A 19,044-nucleotide genomic window follows, 5' to 3' on the forward strand; every position below is an offset into this window, starting at 1 on the left:
AGAACTGGTTGACTATAGTCACAAATTAGAGGAACATATGAAGGCTAAACTAATTGAAATGAAGGGAAATGCACAGGAAACTAATAGTGATGGAAAGAAAACTGGGACTCAAATCAATGGAATGGACCAGAAGGAAGAAAGAAACATTCAACCAGATAACAATGAAGAAACAAGAATTCAAAAAAACGAGGAGAGGCTTAGGAACCTCCAGGACGTCTTTAAACGTTCCAACATCTGAATTATAGGGGTACCAGAAGGGGGAAAGAAACAGCTACGAGTGGAAAAGTTATTTGAACAAATAATAAAGGAGAACTTCCCCAGTCTGGCTAAGGAAATAGACTTCCAGGAAATCCAGGAAGCTCAGAGAGTCCCAAAGAAGTTGGACCCAAGAAGGAACACACCAAGGCACACCATAATTACATTAGCCAAGACTAAAATGAAGGAGAGAATCCTAGAAGCAGCAAGAGATAAGGGGACAGTCACCTACAAAGGAGTACCCATCAGACTGTCAGCAGATTTCTCAAAAGAGACCTTACAGGCAAGAAGGGGCTGGAAAGAAGTATTCCAAGTCATGAAATCCAAAGACCTACAGCCAAGATTGTTTTATCCAGCAAAGCTTTCATTTAGAATTGAAGGACAGATAAAGTGCTTTTCAGATAAGGTCAAGTTCAAGGAGTTCATCATCACCAAGCCCTTATTATATGAAATGTTAAAGGGACTTATATAAGAAAAAGATGAAAAATATTAACAGTGAAAGGACAGCAAACACACAGTTATTAACAACCACACCTAAAACAAAAGCAAACCAAGAGGACAGCTAGATCAGGAGCAGAACCATAGAAATGAAGAACACATGGAGGGTTAGCAACAGGGGAGTGGGAGGAGGAGAAGGGGGGAGAAGGTACAGAAAATAGCACAGACAGTAGGCAGAAAATAGATAGGGGAGAGGGCAAGAATAGTATGGGAAATGTAGAATCTAAAGAACTTGAGACATGTGGTTATAAACTAAGGGGGGGAGAATGGTGGGGGAGGGGGTGTGCAGGTAGGTGGAGGGGAATGAAGAGGGGAATAGAACAATTGTAATGGTATAATCAATAAAATATATATATTAAAAAATAAAAAGAAAATAAATAAATATATTATAATTATGTAGACACCTCTGTTCTCACTTGCACGTTTCACAAAAAAGGTTTGGTGCAGAAACAGAACAAGATGAATGTGTTAAGAAGTATTAGAGAATACAAACTAATAGTGTCCGCAGGCTGTAGTGGTTATGTGCATGATGGAGTGAAACAGGAAGAGAAGACCTGATAAGAGGAAAAATACGGAGGTGGCGGAGGAGAGAGAGACAGGAGAAGGAGATGATGGAGGAGGAGGAAGGGAAGGTGGGAAGGAAGAAGAAATAATGATAGGGAGGAGGAGATGGAGGAAGAAATGGACGGGAAGAAATGGAGAAGGGGAGGAGGAGGAAGACAGAGGAATGGAAGAAGAAATGGAAGGGGAGAAAGGAGGAAGAAGGGAGAAGAGAAGGGAGAGGAGAAGGACAGGGAGAAAGAGTGAGGGAGGAGTAAAAAAGCCCCAACAGGCTAAGTAAGCCTTTATCTTACTGCTGCCTGTACACCACACTAGGGACTGTCCTCAGGAAGCATTGACCTACGACAGTCCCCAATTCCCTAACTCAACCGGCAGCAAAACCTCACGATTTGAACTCTGTGTTTGGCAAAACATAATGTGAACTGATATAAGATTATTCATTATCTTTCTTTCACTTACTGCAAAAAATATGAGAGTGTTGGAGTTACAAGGTACAGCCCCAAACGCAGCTGGGGTTGCTATATAATGTATGGTAAATCATATTACTTCTCTAAAGTCTGACATGTCCTGAATCCAAAATATAGTGTTCCCGAGATTCAGATAAGAAAATTTTAATTTGTATTGCCATCATCAAGCCCCTTTCTCTTTTTCCTTTTTCCCTTCAAAGAAAAGCCATATACATATTCAAATAGCTAGTCAAACTTTCCACTTCACTTTTACGCATACATGTATTCCAAAACATGAAATTTCTACCTCTGAATTAATATGAAAGATGAAAAACTGCTCCATCTTAAAGGGCAAACAAAAGAGCAAACCAAAACTTTATAACATGTATCATTAAAAAAAATCTTTTTGTGTGAATTCTCCTCAGTGAACCAACCAAGCAGTTCAGTAAGAAGAACACACACCACGATGGATATTCATGTACAAAACAGGCTGCTTCATATTAAGTTGTTTCTTACACCAAAGTTCCTCTTTTCACTTGAAGCTATATCCTTCCTTATTCTAATTAAAACAATGAGCAATAGGACTCTGGATTTCTGAACTGCTTCATAGTCCTGTATATCCAACAATGATCACAGTTATACCAAACAGCAAAATTAGCAACTTAAACTAAGACACAATAATCCTTGTAAGGTATATATCATATGTATCTCAGAAAAATTCAGAGAAATTCTAGCTCTCTGCACCTCCCACTCTGCTTTTACAGTAGGGTACTCTCCATGGCCTTCCTCTGACCTGGAAGGTCCCTGTTGCTCAGTTCCTCCCTCCTCCACCCAGCCATTCAATATTAAATATCCTCTTCCCCAGACTACACATTCTAAACGGCTTCACCCACTGTTAAGAGTTTTTAATAGCTTCTATATGCTGACAATCATCAAATATTTGCTGCCAGTCTAAACCATATTTCGATTTCAGACCCATATATTCAACTGCGTACTAGAAATCTCCCCCATGAGTATGTGAAATGCATCTCTAATTTGACAAAGGTAACCTAACACCAACACCATCTCCAAACCTATTCTCCCTGTGCTGGTAAATGATATCACTGTCTAGTCAGCTCAAGGTCGCAACCTGGCGGCCTCATTCCAAATTCTCTCCTCTGGCATTAATGGATCATCTACCAATAGTTCTTGTTGTATGTAACTCCAAGTTTTATACACCTGTTTCTCTTTACTCCTGCTGCCGCTCCTAATACCAGGCCAGTATCACCTCTGTCTATATTGCCACATCTTCTTAACTAGTCTCCTTGCTTCCATTCTTGACTTTCCAAACCACAAAGTAAACAATGCAGTCCTCTAAAGGAAATAATTTGGACCAAAGGCTGCTGAAACTGTTAAGTGAAAGACTGACAGGGAACTTTATATGAGGCTTACAACACCCATTATTCAATATTAATACCACAAAGAATACATTCAGGCAAAAAATATATAATAACCCCTACAAAAATTTGAACCAAAAGAAAAAAACCAAAAAACAGAAACAAAAAAATCAGACCTGATTCTGATCAGACATCAGCAAAATGTTTAATTTTCAGGAAATACAGGGGACATAAAAACATTAAAAACAAAAACATAAAACCACCACAGCAATGCAATCAACAAAATCTAGTACATGGGAAAACTATCTGATGGATGTGTTTTCCCTCAACAAATAAATGGTGAGAGGAGAAAAAGACAACTGCTTTAAATGAATAAAGCCTTTAGAGGTATAACAACCAACTGCAATGGTGGGTCTTGTTTGAAACCCAATTCAAACAAGATATTTATGAAATAATGAAGCATATATTCACAGACACACACACACATCCCAGTCCAGCAAGATAGTAGGACCAGGGAAGAGAGGCAGGAGGACTGATGAATAAAAATAGGCCATGCACTGGTAATTTCTTGAAGCTGGATATTGGGTGGTAATGGAAATTTATCATAATATTCTCTAGTTCTGGGTATGTTTGAAATGTTTCCTTAATAAATGTAGTTTGAATCACTTTATTCTCTTCCTTAAAACACTGCAATGGAACCGTAATAAAATAATACGTAACATCATAAGAGCAAAGAAAATGAGGTGGGGCAAAGAGTGCAAATAAAAAACATTAGAAGGATTTTGAAGAATAACACCATAGCAAAGGTGAACTTAGAATTCTCAAAAGCGACTAAAACAGCAGAGAGAATTGACCTACCTTGGACAATGACAGAGAAGCAATCATTTCTAAGCCAGAAAGTACAGGAATGATTAGCAAGAAACAACTGAAAATCTGTGGGATGATTTCATCATCAAGCTCTTTCCACCTCCAACTCAGGGAGCTCAATATTTTACATACAGGTGTGTGTGTACATGTGCGTGCATGCTTACATGTGTGCACATACACATACACACAATTCTGTAAAATTGGAGCCACCAGAAAAGCAAATACAAAGTTCCTGGAACCATTTGAGCTTTTATTTGACAAAATTAAAATTAAAAGAAGGACTGGATAAGAGTCCAGGAAACCTCCCAGAATGCAGAGTAAAAGAGAAAGATGTAAAACTTAGAAGACAAACAAAAAAGACACAGTGAATCAACCTGGGAGCTTTAATATCTGACTAATAACAATCCCATAAGGACTAAAGCTAATAATAAAAGGTAGAAATTTATCGACAAAACACTAAGACTTCCCAGAGCTAAAATGAAAATACTTCAGTAAAATGACTTGAAATTGAAAATAAAAATCAAAACAGTGACCAAATTTTTAAAAAAGATTTTATTTACTTATTTTAGTGAGAGAGGGAGAGAAGCAGCCACTGGTTGCCTCTCACATGCCTCTAACCTGGAGACCTGGCCCACAATCCAGGCATGTGCCCCAACTGGGAATCGAACCAGTGACCTTTTAGATGGCAGGCCTGCCCTCAGTCCATTGAGACACAACAGCCAGGGCAACAATAGCCAAATTTTAATACTTACTTGAACATGTTGTGTTCTCAGGAGCAGAGTCTTAAAAGTGAAACTATTTTATTTATTAAAAAGTCCATTTCATACCAAGTTTAAAAGAGGCCAAAAATTTTATTAAGTCTCTTAAAAATTCTAAGTAGGTATTAACTAGTTAAAACATATTAGAAGGCATTTACCCTTTTCTTTAAAGGGGTCCTTTAAAAATTCAAGAACTTCAATAGTTTAATGAAGGGGCAAATGCAATTTAGACCATTATATGGTATTAATAAATCTAGCATATGTGATGAAAGTATAATATCACACTAAATAATAAATGCAGCTCTCATTATAAGGTTTATTTAGAAGCTTTTCAAAATCTAGTCATTTCAGGTAAATTTTCCTGACAGCTAAAGGTTGGTCATAATAGCTGTCAAGAAATCAACTATACCATTCTACAAAGAAACAATGTGAACCTTTTCCTGAAGATTCAGGTTCATTAGCAAAATCATGTTTGAGGATATGTTGCTACTGGTATCAAACACCTTGCACCCAGGTAGGTAAATGGGTCTGCTTCAAGATCGCTAAGATTTTCAATCTTAGTGCCCACTACTTACAGCCTATACTGTTCCTAAGTGCTCCGTCTTTTGTCCCCTGTAATTTCCTTTTTCTCCTTACAGACTTTCCCCCCCCTTATCACTAGAATAAAAGTTTGCCAGTAAATTGAAGAGTTGCTTTCTTTTAGTGACTTAAATTACCCAATCACAGAATATTCTAGCGTATGGAAGAGAAATATTCAGCATAATTTCTTACTGTTGTTCCCTACCCCCAACACCAATAGTTTTATATCAATCTGGAGTGGTCCCAGAAGGCTTACCTCAAGAAAGGTGAAGTGATACCATCACTTGTATAAATTTTTTAAAAGATCCATATTTGAAATAATAAACCGTGCTGAAATGTTAAAAGTTTACAAACAGTGCACTGGCTGGGGTGTCTCAGCTGGTTGGAGTGTCCTCCCATAAACAGAAAGGACGCAGGTTCAGTCCCCCATCGGGGCATGTGTGAGAGGCAATCAATTGATGTTTCTCTTCCTCTTTCTCTAGCTCTTCCCCCTCTCTAAAATCAATAAGCATGTCTTTGGGTAAGGATACAAAAAGAAAAAAGAGTTTATAAACAGTCTATCTGCAACAAAAACTTGTTTCTTTCCAGTCACCCTGCAGCTTAACAACAAAAGGCCAAATTCCTCTCCTGAGCTTTTGACGCAGCTTGCAGGGCTCAGTGCCACATAATAATCCTACAGGTTTTTAACTCCATCAGGTTTGACTGCCCATCATTACCTCACAATCATCTGACTGCTCAGTTTTATACTCTAGGGTAAGTAGAGATACAAGTGAATAGAAAAGTACCAGAAACTCTTAAACTGATAGTCTTCACAGTGTTTCACAAAACCAAGTTTAATAGATAATAGATCAATAACCAGAATATATAAAGAGCAACTAAAAATAAGCAACAAAAAAGTCAAATAACCCAAAAATCACCTAAGGCAATTTAGTAGACAATCTACAGAAAAGGAAATACAAATAAAAAAGTGTATGAAAATCATTAATCTTATTAGAAAGCAGAGATGTTTTCAAAAGGGTGACATTACTTTTCACTCATCTGATAGGCAAATTGTTAATAGATTAGTAAAAACAAAAACTGAAAAGAAGAGAGGACTGTTAGTGGTAAGTGGTAAAGCCTCTTTTGGAGGAAAATTAACTATAGCTAATGCAATTTGAAATAAATAAAAACTCTGATCCAGAAATTCTACTTCTAGACTATTTTAAGAAATATATGTGTGTGGGTATTTGTATATATATACACACATATTATATTTTGCACAAAGGTGTTTTGACAGAATCGTTTAGAAAAATCATGTGATTAAACTATCTAAAATTCCTTAAAAGAAGAAATGGTTATGATACATCCATGCTACGGAATTCTATGCAACAGTTCAAACAAGTGAAGCAGTTACACATGACTACATTAAAATCTCTATGGCATATTGAGTACATAGCAAATAGCAAATATACATTCAGAATGATATGGTTTATGTAAACTCGGTAAAAACAAAATCATTTATCTTGGTGCTTAATATATATATGTAGGGCACAGTAAAAGGCAGAAAAAGATAAACTCCATACTAATGAAAGTGTTCATCTCTGCTTACATTTGGGATTGAGGCTCAGAAGTAGTTTGGAGGGGACTTTTGCTCTATCTGCATTATTTGAATTTTGAAAAGAAGACTGCCCTGGCTGGTGTAGCTCAGTGGATTGAGTGCGGGCCTGCGAACCACATGATCACGGTTCAATTCCCAGTCAGGGCACATGCCTGGGTTGCAGGCCAGTTCCCAGCAGGGGACTCATAAGAGGCAACCATACATTGATGTTTCTCTCCTTCTCTCCTTCCCTTCCTCTCTAAAGATACATAAACAAAATATTTTTAAGAAAAGGAGAAAACTATATTTGTGCTAAGTTTCCAATTTAAAATGAAGCAATAAAATAAATAAATAAAATGAAGGAATAAAAAACAACATGGGTTAGGAATAGCACAATTTATTTGTTATATATGTTCACATGATACTAGTATGGGATATGTACATTGTATGTGAGAGACTAACTATACAGGAGTATATATAAAAATGTTAATAGCTATAAATCTCAAAATATATATCTTTATTTTTTATTGTGTAGATTTTTAATATTTTAGTGAAGGTATATTACTTTAATTACCAGTAATATCCGAGAAAAGTATTTCCATTTGGAAGAAAATGAACAGGAACATAATGTTACCCTCTGAGCTTTATAAGAGGTTGTTATTTTAATTTTTTTAAATCAAAACATTCCTAAACAGTCTGAATGTATTTATGTACTACTTGAAAAAAGAAAAACTAAATAAATACATGTTGATAGCCACTGACTGAACCTATACGTTTAAGAAAGAAAAATCTTCATATGGCCCAAACCAAATGCAACACTGAGAGTTGCCTGTAAATTAAGATTTCAACAAACAAACTTGCAAGATCCTTAAGTATATGAAAATTTAATTTGCTAATTTTGATGGATTTTACTTTAAAACTTAGTAGTCAGAATTATTTTATTATTTATTTACATAAGGACATAAAAGTCACCTAAATTCTTTTACAGAAATTCTTGGAATAAACCTGAACAATATGCAAAACCAAACTTACTATCATATTTCCATTAACATCTTCATAATAGTTTAAATGGTCATTTACTAATATCATCATTTTGGTAAGTCTGCATCTTATTCCTCATAGTCCCAGGCACACAAACTCTTTAGAGGGAAGTCATCACATAGTCGTAAGAAAGGCTGAAACTAGTAGAATTAAAATTCCCCAGGACTGTCAATCTTCATTAAGAAATTAGTGAAAATATATGCAAAACATTTTTTGAGTAACCTCAAATTCCCCTTCATACACATCTCTGGTTTTGATGCAAATATAAAGCATACCTCTAAGCATCTTAACAAAAGGTTCAATAATGGGAAAAAAAGCTCAAGTATTAAGCGTTATGAAGGAAAATAACAAAAGCATTAGATTTGGTTCTAGTTTGTTCTGTGCTTGAGACTTATAATCTCAGCAAACCTCAGTTTTTCAATCTGTGAAATGGAAATGCCAAAATACTCTGTATATTTCACAGAGTTATCTGGACTTGAGGAGTTAATGTATACTAAGTATTCGAAAGTGCTTTGGAAAAGTAAAATGCACTATAAAAATATTTTAAAATTATTTTTATCATAGTAGAGCACTCATAAAATCAATTCTTAAGCAAATTATATCATCTATAGAAATTGTAAAAGACTAAATATTTTCTGAAAAACTATTTACTAGGGACTCTGAAAAAATCACAAGCATATTAATTAAAATAGTGTCTGTGGCAAGCCATTTTGCCTCTTTAACTACTTTATACCACAGAATTCTACTTGTTGTCAAACACAACAGGAAAGATGTCACGCTAGTTAACCAAATCTTCCTGCCAAATCAGTCATTCTTCCAAAGGCCATATTCCCTGTTTACAGCTTTTGCATATATTCCATGTTTCTTCCAATATCTCTTCCTTATATCTATCACCAAAGACTGAGGGCTTGCTTGGATTGCAAGGTAAATTGTCACCTTATATTCGCCAGATCCCATACAGACATATCAAGTAGAAAAAGATACCAAATGACAAGTAAGCACACACGTGCATACATGCATACATGACTGTGTACACACACACGTCCTTCATTCTTAAGGGAGAAATATATTCCTCACATAGCAAATGATCTTCACTTTCAAAGCAAGTGTATAACACAAGCAAAAGAAGGAAAATAAATCTTACTCACCATCTCCCATAGCCATTCAGATGGTCCAGGGAGCTCTCTCAAACCAAGAGGTCAAACAGCACAACAAATAAATGCGGCTCAGTGCCTGCGCCACTGGGCTCGGCCTGCAGCCTGCAGACACCGGGAGCACTGTGTGACCCAGGCCGCGCTGCAGCTCTGCACCGCAATAGCCAACAGCTGCTACACCACTTCAAAATAAAAGTCTGGGGTCTTGTTGAAAACCCTGTCTATTTAGCAGAACCTAGCAGTGCTTGATCAAGATTATTCTTCAACTGCACATAGGCTGTTAGACACAGGTTATGATGTTTCTCCTTATACTGGACGACTGAAATTTAATGTAAGAATAGCTCTGGGAGCCAATAAATGCCATTTCACTGGGGGACTTTTAATGCAATCATCAAAACACAAGGCATGTGTTCAGCAATCATTTTCTGCTTCCCTAAAGATATCCATGCAATCAGTAGCAATCACATGATCTCATGGATTAAATAATTTGCACCTTTTTTAAAGGTTTTCATCCTTGTAATGTTTACAACAGAAGACTGCTAGAAGTGCACAAACAAGAATAGCCCAGTTTCCATGATTAACTGCTCTCATTATGCAGGAAGCATTTCTGGCTGCCGTAAACAAATCACGTCAAAGGCAGCTCATCAAAGGCTGCTCTGTGTGCGGACAGCAGGGCCACACGGAACAAAGCTTGCTTCTGGTGGAAACAGAACCTCACCAGTGCGCAGCTGCAGACACACAGGCACCCTCCATCCAAGCTGCACAACCATCAGCACATTATCAACCTCAGAGAAGGCCCTGGAGTGCACAGTCACAAATAGATACCTTTAAAAATCAGCCTATGAAGCACTGCTTTGCCTTTCACCAAAGGGTATGTTATAAACACATAAAAAGCTTAACTGCAGGTTACCTTACCACTTCCAATAAGCCAAATATCAAGGTAATTCCAAAGCCTAGTTTCTGTGCTTTGTCTTATAGCCAGCCTCTTAGAGCAATTCTTTTCCTAGTAACTGTTTCAAACAGAGAAGCTGGGAAATATTTTACAATGATTACATGCTACAGCTGCATTAGGTCCTACACATACAGTGGACACATTGGAATTATGCACGTTTTTTTTCATAGTGAAAGAGGAAAAGACTTGCAGTCAGAGCCACCAACGCTGTTGGTATTTACATCTCGATTAGCGTAGGAGACTGTCTAGAAAGCTCCATGATGACACCAGGCTCTGCTATAATCATAGGGGGCCTGCAATTTTCAGCCCTTTCCTTCCTACAGGGCTGGGGTTGCCTCCTTTCAGCCACAATCTGATTAATTTTAAATCCAGTTCCCTTCTACTAGGAGATCTAATTCCACTGTACTTAGGAAGTCTGCCTAATTTACTTTGTAATACAAGAATTACCGTCAGGCTTGCAAAACCTTGAAGACAAAAAATGTTATTCAGCTTTGGCTGGTGTGGCTCAGTGGACTGAGTGCTGGCCTGTGAACTCAAGGGTCACTGGTTCGATTCCCAGTCAGGGCACATGCCTGAGTTGCAGGCCAGGTCCCCGGTGGGGGGGCACATGAGAGGCAACCACACACTGATGTTTCTCTCCCTCCCTTCTCCTCTCTAAAAAATAAATAAAATCTTTTAAAAAAAGTTGTCCATTTCTCACCATTTTTAAACTAAATGGCAAGCTCAAATCTCAGATGGTACCATTTTCTTTGTGTTCTTGAGTTGTGCTAAACTAATGCACTAGAAAATCAAGTAAAAAATTCAATCAAAACTGAAATGGAATGAATATAGAAATGACAATTATGAAAGAAATCAGAGACAAAAGCATGAGATGTAGTTATATACCAGGACATAAATAAGGGAAAAGAGGTAGACTAAAGAGGAAAAAAAAAAGACTGGTTCTCAGAACAGTAAGACAGAGTTAGACCATGTCACTTCACTCACCTCATCCCTCTCCTGCCTAGAATCCTTGCTACTCTCAGAAGTTCATTACTACTTCTCCTACGGCCTACAAGGAGCTCATATCACGGTTCCTGCTTATTTTTTCAACTACTTCTCATGCATGGTCTCCCTTCCAACCCATCCCTGGCCTCCCTTCTGTCCTTCAAATACACTAAGTCCTTTTCTACCTCTGGGTCTTTACAGTCTTGTTTTCTCTGCCCAAAACACTTTTCCTACCATTGATCCCGTGACTGGCTCATTCTCCTTTATCAGGTCTCAATTCGAATATGCCAACGCTCAGAGAAATTTGCCCCACTATTCTAAAATGGCATCACTGAGTTACTTACCAACTCCATAGCCTAAGTCCTTCACTTAATGATGTAAGATGACAGCTTCCAGCTGTAACAGCTCTTAAAAAGTCATACTACCTTTACAACAAATCCTCTGGGTTTTGTTTTTGTCTGTATTTAGCAAAATGACTTTTCATTCCACAACACTCTCAATCAATATAAGAAGTGTGATGTTTCCTTATTACGATTTATTTCAGGCAAAGGCACACCAAAAATTTTTACTTACCATGATAGTTTCTAGTCACACAATATCATATGGAACAAATGTGAATTAAATGCCACATTTGGGTGAACTCACAACAATTTGCTTTGCATTACGTATATAAAGCAACAAAAAGAAAAGGTAGCTATCTTTAACAGCTTTTCAGTCTGTCCTGTGTGTAAACTTTTTTTTTTTAAATCCTCACCCTAGGATATGTTTAATTGATTTTCTAAAGAGAGGGGAAGGGAGAAAGAGAAGGAACATAGACATGAGAGAGAAACATTGGTCAGCTGCCTCCCACACACACCCCAGCCAAGGATCAAACCTTGGCTGTGCATAAACTATTCTTGTGAGTTTTCATCTTGAGACTTTATTTTGATTTAGAACATTTTCCTATTCTATTACTTTCTTTTTATCTTTACCCAAGGACATTTTTTAATTGCTTTTAGAAAGAGAGGAGGAGAGGGGAGAGGGGAGAGAGGAGGAGGAGAGGAGAAAGAGACAGGGGTGAGGGAGACACTGACTGGTTGTCTTCTCATATGAGAGCCAACGGGGGACCGAACCCGTAACCTGCGTATGTGCTCTGCCCGAGAATTGAATATGACGAGACTTTTATGTCTACAGATAATGCTCCAAACAACTGAGCCACACCAGCCAGGGCCTGTTCTATTTTTATTTTACACTTTTACTTTACATATACAGTAACAATGAGCCCAAAATGGACTAAACATTTTGTGGGAGGAAAATGTGCAGAAATAAAAAAGGAGTTGAAAAGACATTTATTACTTCAGGTACAAACTATTTTTTGCATTTAAATTGTTACTATCAAAATCTGTTTTCAGTGTTTAATTGATACATTTTTCTACCTGTGAAAATTATTTAAGTATACTGAGTTGAAATGAAACATACTATAATATTAGTGGAAATAGTGTTTTTATTTAATGGCTTTTAATTTGGCAGCAAGGATTTTAAAAATAATGTAAATTAAATTCATTAAACAAAGGGCAGTTGTACTTCTTCCTTGACCGACTGTGATCACTCGAGATCCACCTGTGCACTTGTTTGTGACCTGTTCTCCCTTCCTAAAATGCAGGCCCAGGGAGCCAGAATCCTTGACTCTCTTCTTCTTCACTGTTGAGACAGGATCTAATGTACATTTTAAGATCATTCCCGCTTCTGGATAGAAAATAGATTGCAGGAGGAAAACGTGGTACAGAAATCTATTGTAGTAATCTTGGCAAAAATGAAAGGGGATTTAGAAAGGGGTTTTAGCAGTGGTGATGAAGAAACAAATTTGGGATATAGCAACATTTCAGAGGAAGAAATGACTAATTAAGACTAATAGGTAAATGACTAATTAGAGATTAATTCAGACTCCTAAACTGAGCTGATGATGGTACCACTGACTGAAATGGGTAAACTGAGGGAAGAACAGATTTGAAGGAAAGGAAGAGACAACTGAAACAGTTGTTTCAGTTTTGTACATGTTAAGTCCGGATGCCCATTAGGCATCCAAATGGAAATGTTGTAGAGGCCACAGGCTACCAATTCTACAGCATAAGGGAGAGATGAATGAGGGCTAAAACTACACATTTAAGAGTCATCAGCAAATAGTTCCTGTTTAAAGCCTCTGAGCTAGATTAGGTCACAAAGAGAAAATAAAGATAAGGGAAAGGAGTGGGTTTGGTGGCTGCCAAAATGATAAATGGGCTTCCTTCCCTCTTCTAGTCCTCTCCCTTATTAATGAATCCATTAAAGTATTTTTCAACCATAGCATAATACTGTCTTCAAAAACATCATTACTGGACTTCTGGCCAAGATGGAGGCATAGGTAGACATGCTGTGCCTCCTCAAAACCAAAATTAAGGACAACAAAATTTAGAAACAAAAATACAACCAGAACTGAAAGAAAAACTGAACCCTTCATCCAGACCAGTAAGAGGAGCAGAATCGGTGGCCGGCAGAGAGGGGTTGCAGCAGGAAAAAGAGGCGGCTGGTAGACCCGGGGCGCAGGGAGAAAACAAGCAGACCCAGTGCACAAGGTGGCTGGCTGACTACCATCACACATTCCTGCAGAGATAAACCAGGAGAAAATGGGCCATGAGACGGACTGTGCAACCCAGGGTTTGCACGAGGAAATAAAACCTCAAAGCACCGACTGAAAACACTCGGGGTGGGGGGTGGTTTGAGGGGCCAGGAGAAACTCCCGGCCTCACAAGAGAGTTTGCTGGAGAGACCCACAGGGTCCTAGAACATACACCAGTCCACCCACCCAGAAACCAGAACCAGACGGGCCCAATTTGCTTGTGGGAAGTGGCAGAGGAGACTGAGATCTGAGAAAGAGCACAGCAAGTGCCATCCATGGCTCCCTCTCTGACCTGCCCCCACATACAGCATCACAACCCAGTGATTGGGTTTACCCATCCTGGTGAACACCTAAGGCTCCGCCCCTCACTACATAACAGGTGCAACCAGAGCAAAAAAAAAAAAAGAGAGAGATTCAAACAGAAGAACAGATCAAACCTCCAGAAATACAATTAAGTGACCAAGAGATAGCCAACCCATAAGATGCACAGTTCAAAGCACTGGTGATCAGGATGGTCACTGAACTGGTTGACTATAGTCACAAATTAGAGGAACATATGAAGGCTAAACTAATTGAAATGAAGGGAAATGCACAGGGAACCAATAGTGATAGGAAGAAAACTGGGACTCAAATCAAGGGAGTGGACTAGAAGGAAGAAAGAAACAACCAAACACAAAAGAAGGAAGAAACAAGAATTCAAAAAAATGAGGAGAGGCTTAGGAACCTCCAGGACATCTTTAAACATTCCAACATCTGAATTATAGGGGTACCAGAAGGGGAAAAGAAACAGCCACGAGTGGAAAAGTTATTTCAACAAATAATAAAGGAGAACTTCCCCAGTCTGGCAAAGGAAATAGACTTCCAGGAAATCCAGGAAGCTCAGAGAGTCCCAAAGAAGTTGGACCCAAGAAGGAACACACCAAGGCACATCATAATTACATTAGCCAAGACCAAAATGAAGGAGAGAATCCTAGAAGCAGCAAGGGATAAGGGGACAGTCACCTACAAAGGAGTGCCCATCAGACTGTCAGTGGATTTCTCAAAAGAGACCTTACAGGCAAGAAGGGGCTGGAAAGAAATATTCCAAGTCATGAAATCTAAAGACCTACATCCAAGACTGCTTTATCCAGCAAAGCTTTCATTTAGAATTGAAGGACAGATAAAGTGCTTTTCAGATAAGGTCAAGTTCAAGGAGTTCATCATCACCAAGCCCTTATTATATGAAATGCTAAAGGGACTTATATAGGAAAGAGATGATGAAAAATATGAACAGTGAAAGGACAGCAAACACACAGTTATTAACAACCACACCTAAAACAAAAGCAAACCAAGAGGACAGCTAGATCAGGAGCAGAACCATAGAAATGAAGAACACATGGAGGGTTAGCAACAGGGGAGTGGGAGGAGAAGGGGGGAGAAGGTACAGAAAATAGCATAGACAGTAGGTAGAAAATAGATGGGGGGAGGGCAAGAATAATAAGGGAAATATAGAATTTAAAGAACTTGAGGCACATAGTCATAAACTAAAGGGGAGGGATAGTGGGGGAGGGAGTGTGCAAGGTGGAGGGGAATGAAGAGGGGAATAGAACAACTGTAATGGTATAATAAATAAAATATATTTAAATAAAAAAAGAAATGAAGGCTAAAAGAATATGGGGGAAAAATCTATTGAAGGTAACAGAAATAACCTCACAAAATACTAGAATAACAGTTCCTTCAAAATAAACCATACCAGATAATAAATATTGAGTATTTTAAATTTATAATTAGCATTATACCCCTTTTCTTAGAGTTGTAACTACACAGTCTGGAACACAAAAATGAGAATGTACTATAAATAACATGAAAACCCAAAAATTGTAATTCAAAGAATTTTAACAACTCGTCATCTTCCTGCTGTTTCTGGTTTCTATGGAAATGGACAGAGGTAACTGCTGGAGAAAGAAGGACAAGGCACTTAAAACACTTTCTTCTCAGGGGAGTGAGAAACGGGTGGTAGTTGGCGTGAGGACCAGTTGCACTAAAGTCAATTCATGCTTCTGGAACGAAGTTTAGATTGGAGTAGATGCAATCTTTTTAACACTAAATCCTTACTCCCTCTGCCTTCCTGCAACAAAACAAGGCTCTGTCTTGGTTTTATCCAGACAGAAAAAAAACCTAATTTATATTATTAACTAGTTTTCCTATTATTTAACTATACAACTCATACACTAAGTTTTTTCTCCAGCATTATTTACATTACTAAACTAATCACATTCTCTCTAATATGAACCTAATTTCCTAGCTGAAAAAACATCTATACTATCTTTGAAAATAGAACACACTCTTTACATATAAGGCTAATTAGTAATGAAAGACTGAAGTCTAGGTAAATGCTACCCAACAAAACCAAATACAATTTAGTATCTGCACAAAAAGTAGAGCAACCACAAAATCAAATAAATGCCGAATACTAAGGCCAACTTCCATGAATTCCAACTTCTAATTAAGAAGCCAAAAATGATGATGGTGATAAAATTCCTACATCTGTGTCTCTTCACCAGTATCATCAGTAACAGTCTACATACAGGTGTAATGGAATCCTTCAACCCCATGACTTTTCCCGAAAACAACTAAGTAAAACAACAGCAACAACAAAAAAAATAAAGTCCCTAGCAATAAACTTAACCAAGGAGGTAAACGACTTGTACTCAGAAAACTACAGAACACTGAAGAAAGAAATCAAGGAAGACACAAACAAATGGAAGTATATACTGTGTTCATGGACTGGAAGAATTAACATCATTAAAATGTCCATACTACCCAAAACAATTTATAGATTCAAGTCAAACCGTCGTAAAATACCAATGACATATTTCACAGAATAGAACAAATATTTCAAAAATTTATATGGGACCATAAATGACCCGGAATAGCCTCAGCAATTTTAAACAAGAAGAACAAAGTAGGGGGGATCACAATACCTTACATCAAACTATATTATAAGACCACTGTAATCAAAACAGTCTGGTGCTGGCATAAGAACAGACACATAGATCAATGGAACAGAATAGAAAGCCCAGAAATAAACCATGTCGCTATGGTCAGTTAATATTCAACAAAGAGGGCAATTGCATAAAATAAAGTAAAAATAGCCTCTTCAATAAATGGTGTTGACAGATTTGGACAGGTGCATGTAAAAAATGAAACTAGACCACCATCTTACACCATACACAAAAACAAACTCAAGATGGATAAAAAATTTATAAATATAAGTCATGACACCATAAAAGGCCTATAGGAGAACATAGGCAGGAAAATCTCAGATATCCCACACAGGAATATTTTCATCCATATGTTCCCTAGGGAAAGGGATATAAAGGAAAGAATAAACAAATGGGACTACATTAAATTAAAAAGCTTCTGCACAACTTAAAAAAAATCAGTAAAATGACAAGGGAACCAATTGTATGGGAAAACGTATTTGCAAATGATACCTCAGACAAGAGTTTGATCTCCAAAATATATAAAGAACTCATATGACTCTACACCAAGAAGACAAATCTAATTTAAAAATGGACAAAGGACCTGAACAGGCACTTCTCCAAGGAGGACATACAGAGGGCCCAGAGACATATGAAAGGATGCTCAGCATCACTGGCCATCAGAGACATGCAAATTAAAACCACAATGAGGTATCACTTCACTCCAGCCAGAATAATGGCCATCATTAACAAATCAACCAGCAACAAGTGATGAGGAGGTTGTGGAGAAAAGGAAACCCTGGTGCACTGTTGGTGGGAGTGCAGACTGGTACAGCCACTGTGGAAAGCAGTATGAAATTTCCTCAAAAAACTAAAAATGGAATTGCCTTTTGATCCAGTGATTCCACTGCTTGGATTAGACCCTAAGAACCCCGAAACACCAATCCAAAAACACCTATGCACCCCAATGTTCACGGCAGCACAATTTACAATAGCCAAGTACTAGGCGTAGCCTAAGTGCCCATCACTACATGAGTAGATCAAGGAACTGTGGTACATTTACACAGTGGAATACTACACAGCAGAAAGACAGAAGGAACTCCTACCCTTTGCAACAGCATGGGTGGAACTGGAGAGTATTATGCTGAGTAAAATAAGGCAGGTGGTGAAAGACAAATACCACATGATCTCATCTATAAGTGGAACCTAATCAACAAAACAAACAAGCAAAATAGAACCAGAGACATGGAAATAAGGAACAAACTGACAGTAACCAAAGGGGAGGAGGGAGAGGGCTAACAGGGGAAAGAAGGGGAACAGCCAAGTCAAGGAAAAAGCATAAATGACCTATGGACAAGTACAATAGGGTGGGAGTGCAGGGTATAGGGGGAAGCAGTGTAGGTGAGAGCTAAGGGGGGAAAATTGGGAGAACTGTAACTGAATAACAAAAGAAATTTTTTAAACAACTAAGTTAAACACTTACTCTGGGAATAGAAAGCACATTTCATGCATGGAACATGGAGGGCAAGAGTCACCATATGTGCAACCCGGAAGATACAAAAACAGGCAATGAACAGGAACATTTCACACAATTGAGTACAGACATTATTAAATTTTCACTTGCTCCAAGAGTCAGAAAGGTAATAATCAACAGAATGTAAAGATTTTGTTATTATATCCTAACAAAGTTTAAGCCACAAAATCAAATGTAATATAACACTGACATGTTTTAGCATCTTAAAAGTTTCCTAAATAATGAAAAGTTTCCTAAATCATTTTTAGAAATGTTTAAAAATGGAAATAACTTAATTATTCTTACCTTTGCAGGCACTGAAAATCATACCACCTGAATTCTGCACTTCATCAAATTTGGCAAATATCATTTCTAATCTGGGAATAAAGAATAAATTTTGTGTAACATATGATTTAAAGAGAAATAATTCCTTTCACCATCTCCCTGAGGGAAAAAAACAATTCCAGCTAGTTCTATACAACTCTCTTTTACAATGACCTCACTAAAAAGAAAAGACGAAAGCCATTCCCCTCCAGTTGGAAGAACCAGCCAAATACAGGTAGCGCTTTACAGACTTGCAGGTATAAAACTGTGAAAAGATAACTCTCACACAAAGTAGTTCTCCAGGTTTCACCATAAAATTATTTCTCCAAACCCATGAGAAATACTTTAGTTCCAATTTTATAATGAATCCATTCATCCCCAATGTGTATTTCATTTTTATTGTATTTTTTTCATTACGATTTAGTCCCCTTACACCCTACTCCTCCCCCTCAATCACCATACTGTCAAACTGAACTAACAAGCAAAATAGACACACTTGTAGACAGAGAGCAGGATGACACCAATACATCTTAAAAAGTACAAAGAATCATGTTAAGGAAAC

The 19,044-nt window shown here is 37.7% G+C and overlaps 1 protein-coding gene across 36 annotated transcripts in view; it reads right to left on the bottom strand.

Moving 5' to 3' along the window:
• The window catches only part of CLASP2 (cytoplasmic linker associated protein 2), a 170,544-nt gene that overhangs the window by 117,655 nt on the left and 33,845 nt on the right, over positions 1-19,044 (bottom strand). For 35 of the 36 annotated variants that reach the window (XM_037070789.1, XM_037070788.1, XM_037070829.1 and 32 more), the window contains exon 7: positions 18,465-18,535. In XM_037070789.1, coding sequence (XP_036926684.1) covers positions 18,465-18,535 — 71 coding nt within the window. Of the gene's footprint in view, positions 1-9,105; positions 9,256-18,464; positions 18,536-19,044 lie in introns of those variants that run through there. The other variant, XM_037070821.1, reaches the window with a different exon arrangement.

This window comes from Sturnira hondurensis, unplaced genomic scaffold (genome assembly GCF_014824575.4).
Source record: "Sturnira hondurensis isolate 20B ecotype Veracruz unplaced genomic scaffold, ASM1482457v3 Scaffold0019006, whole genome shotgun sequence".
NCBI classification, from domain to species: Eukaryota; Metazoa; Chordata; class Mammalia; order Chiroptera; family Phyllostomidae; genus Sturnira; species Sturnira hondurensis.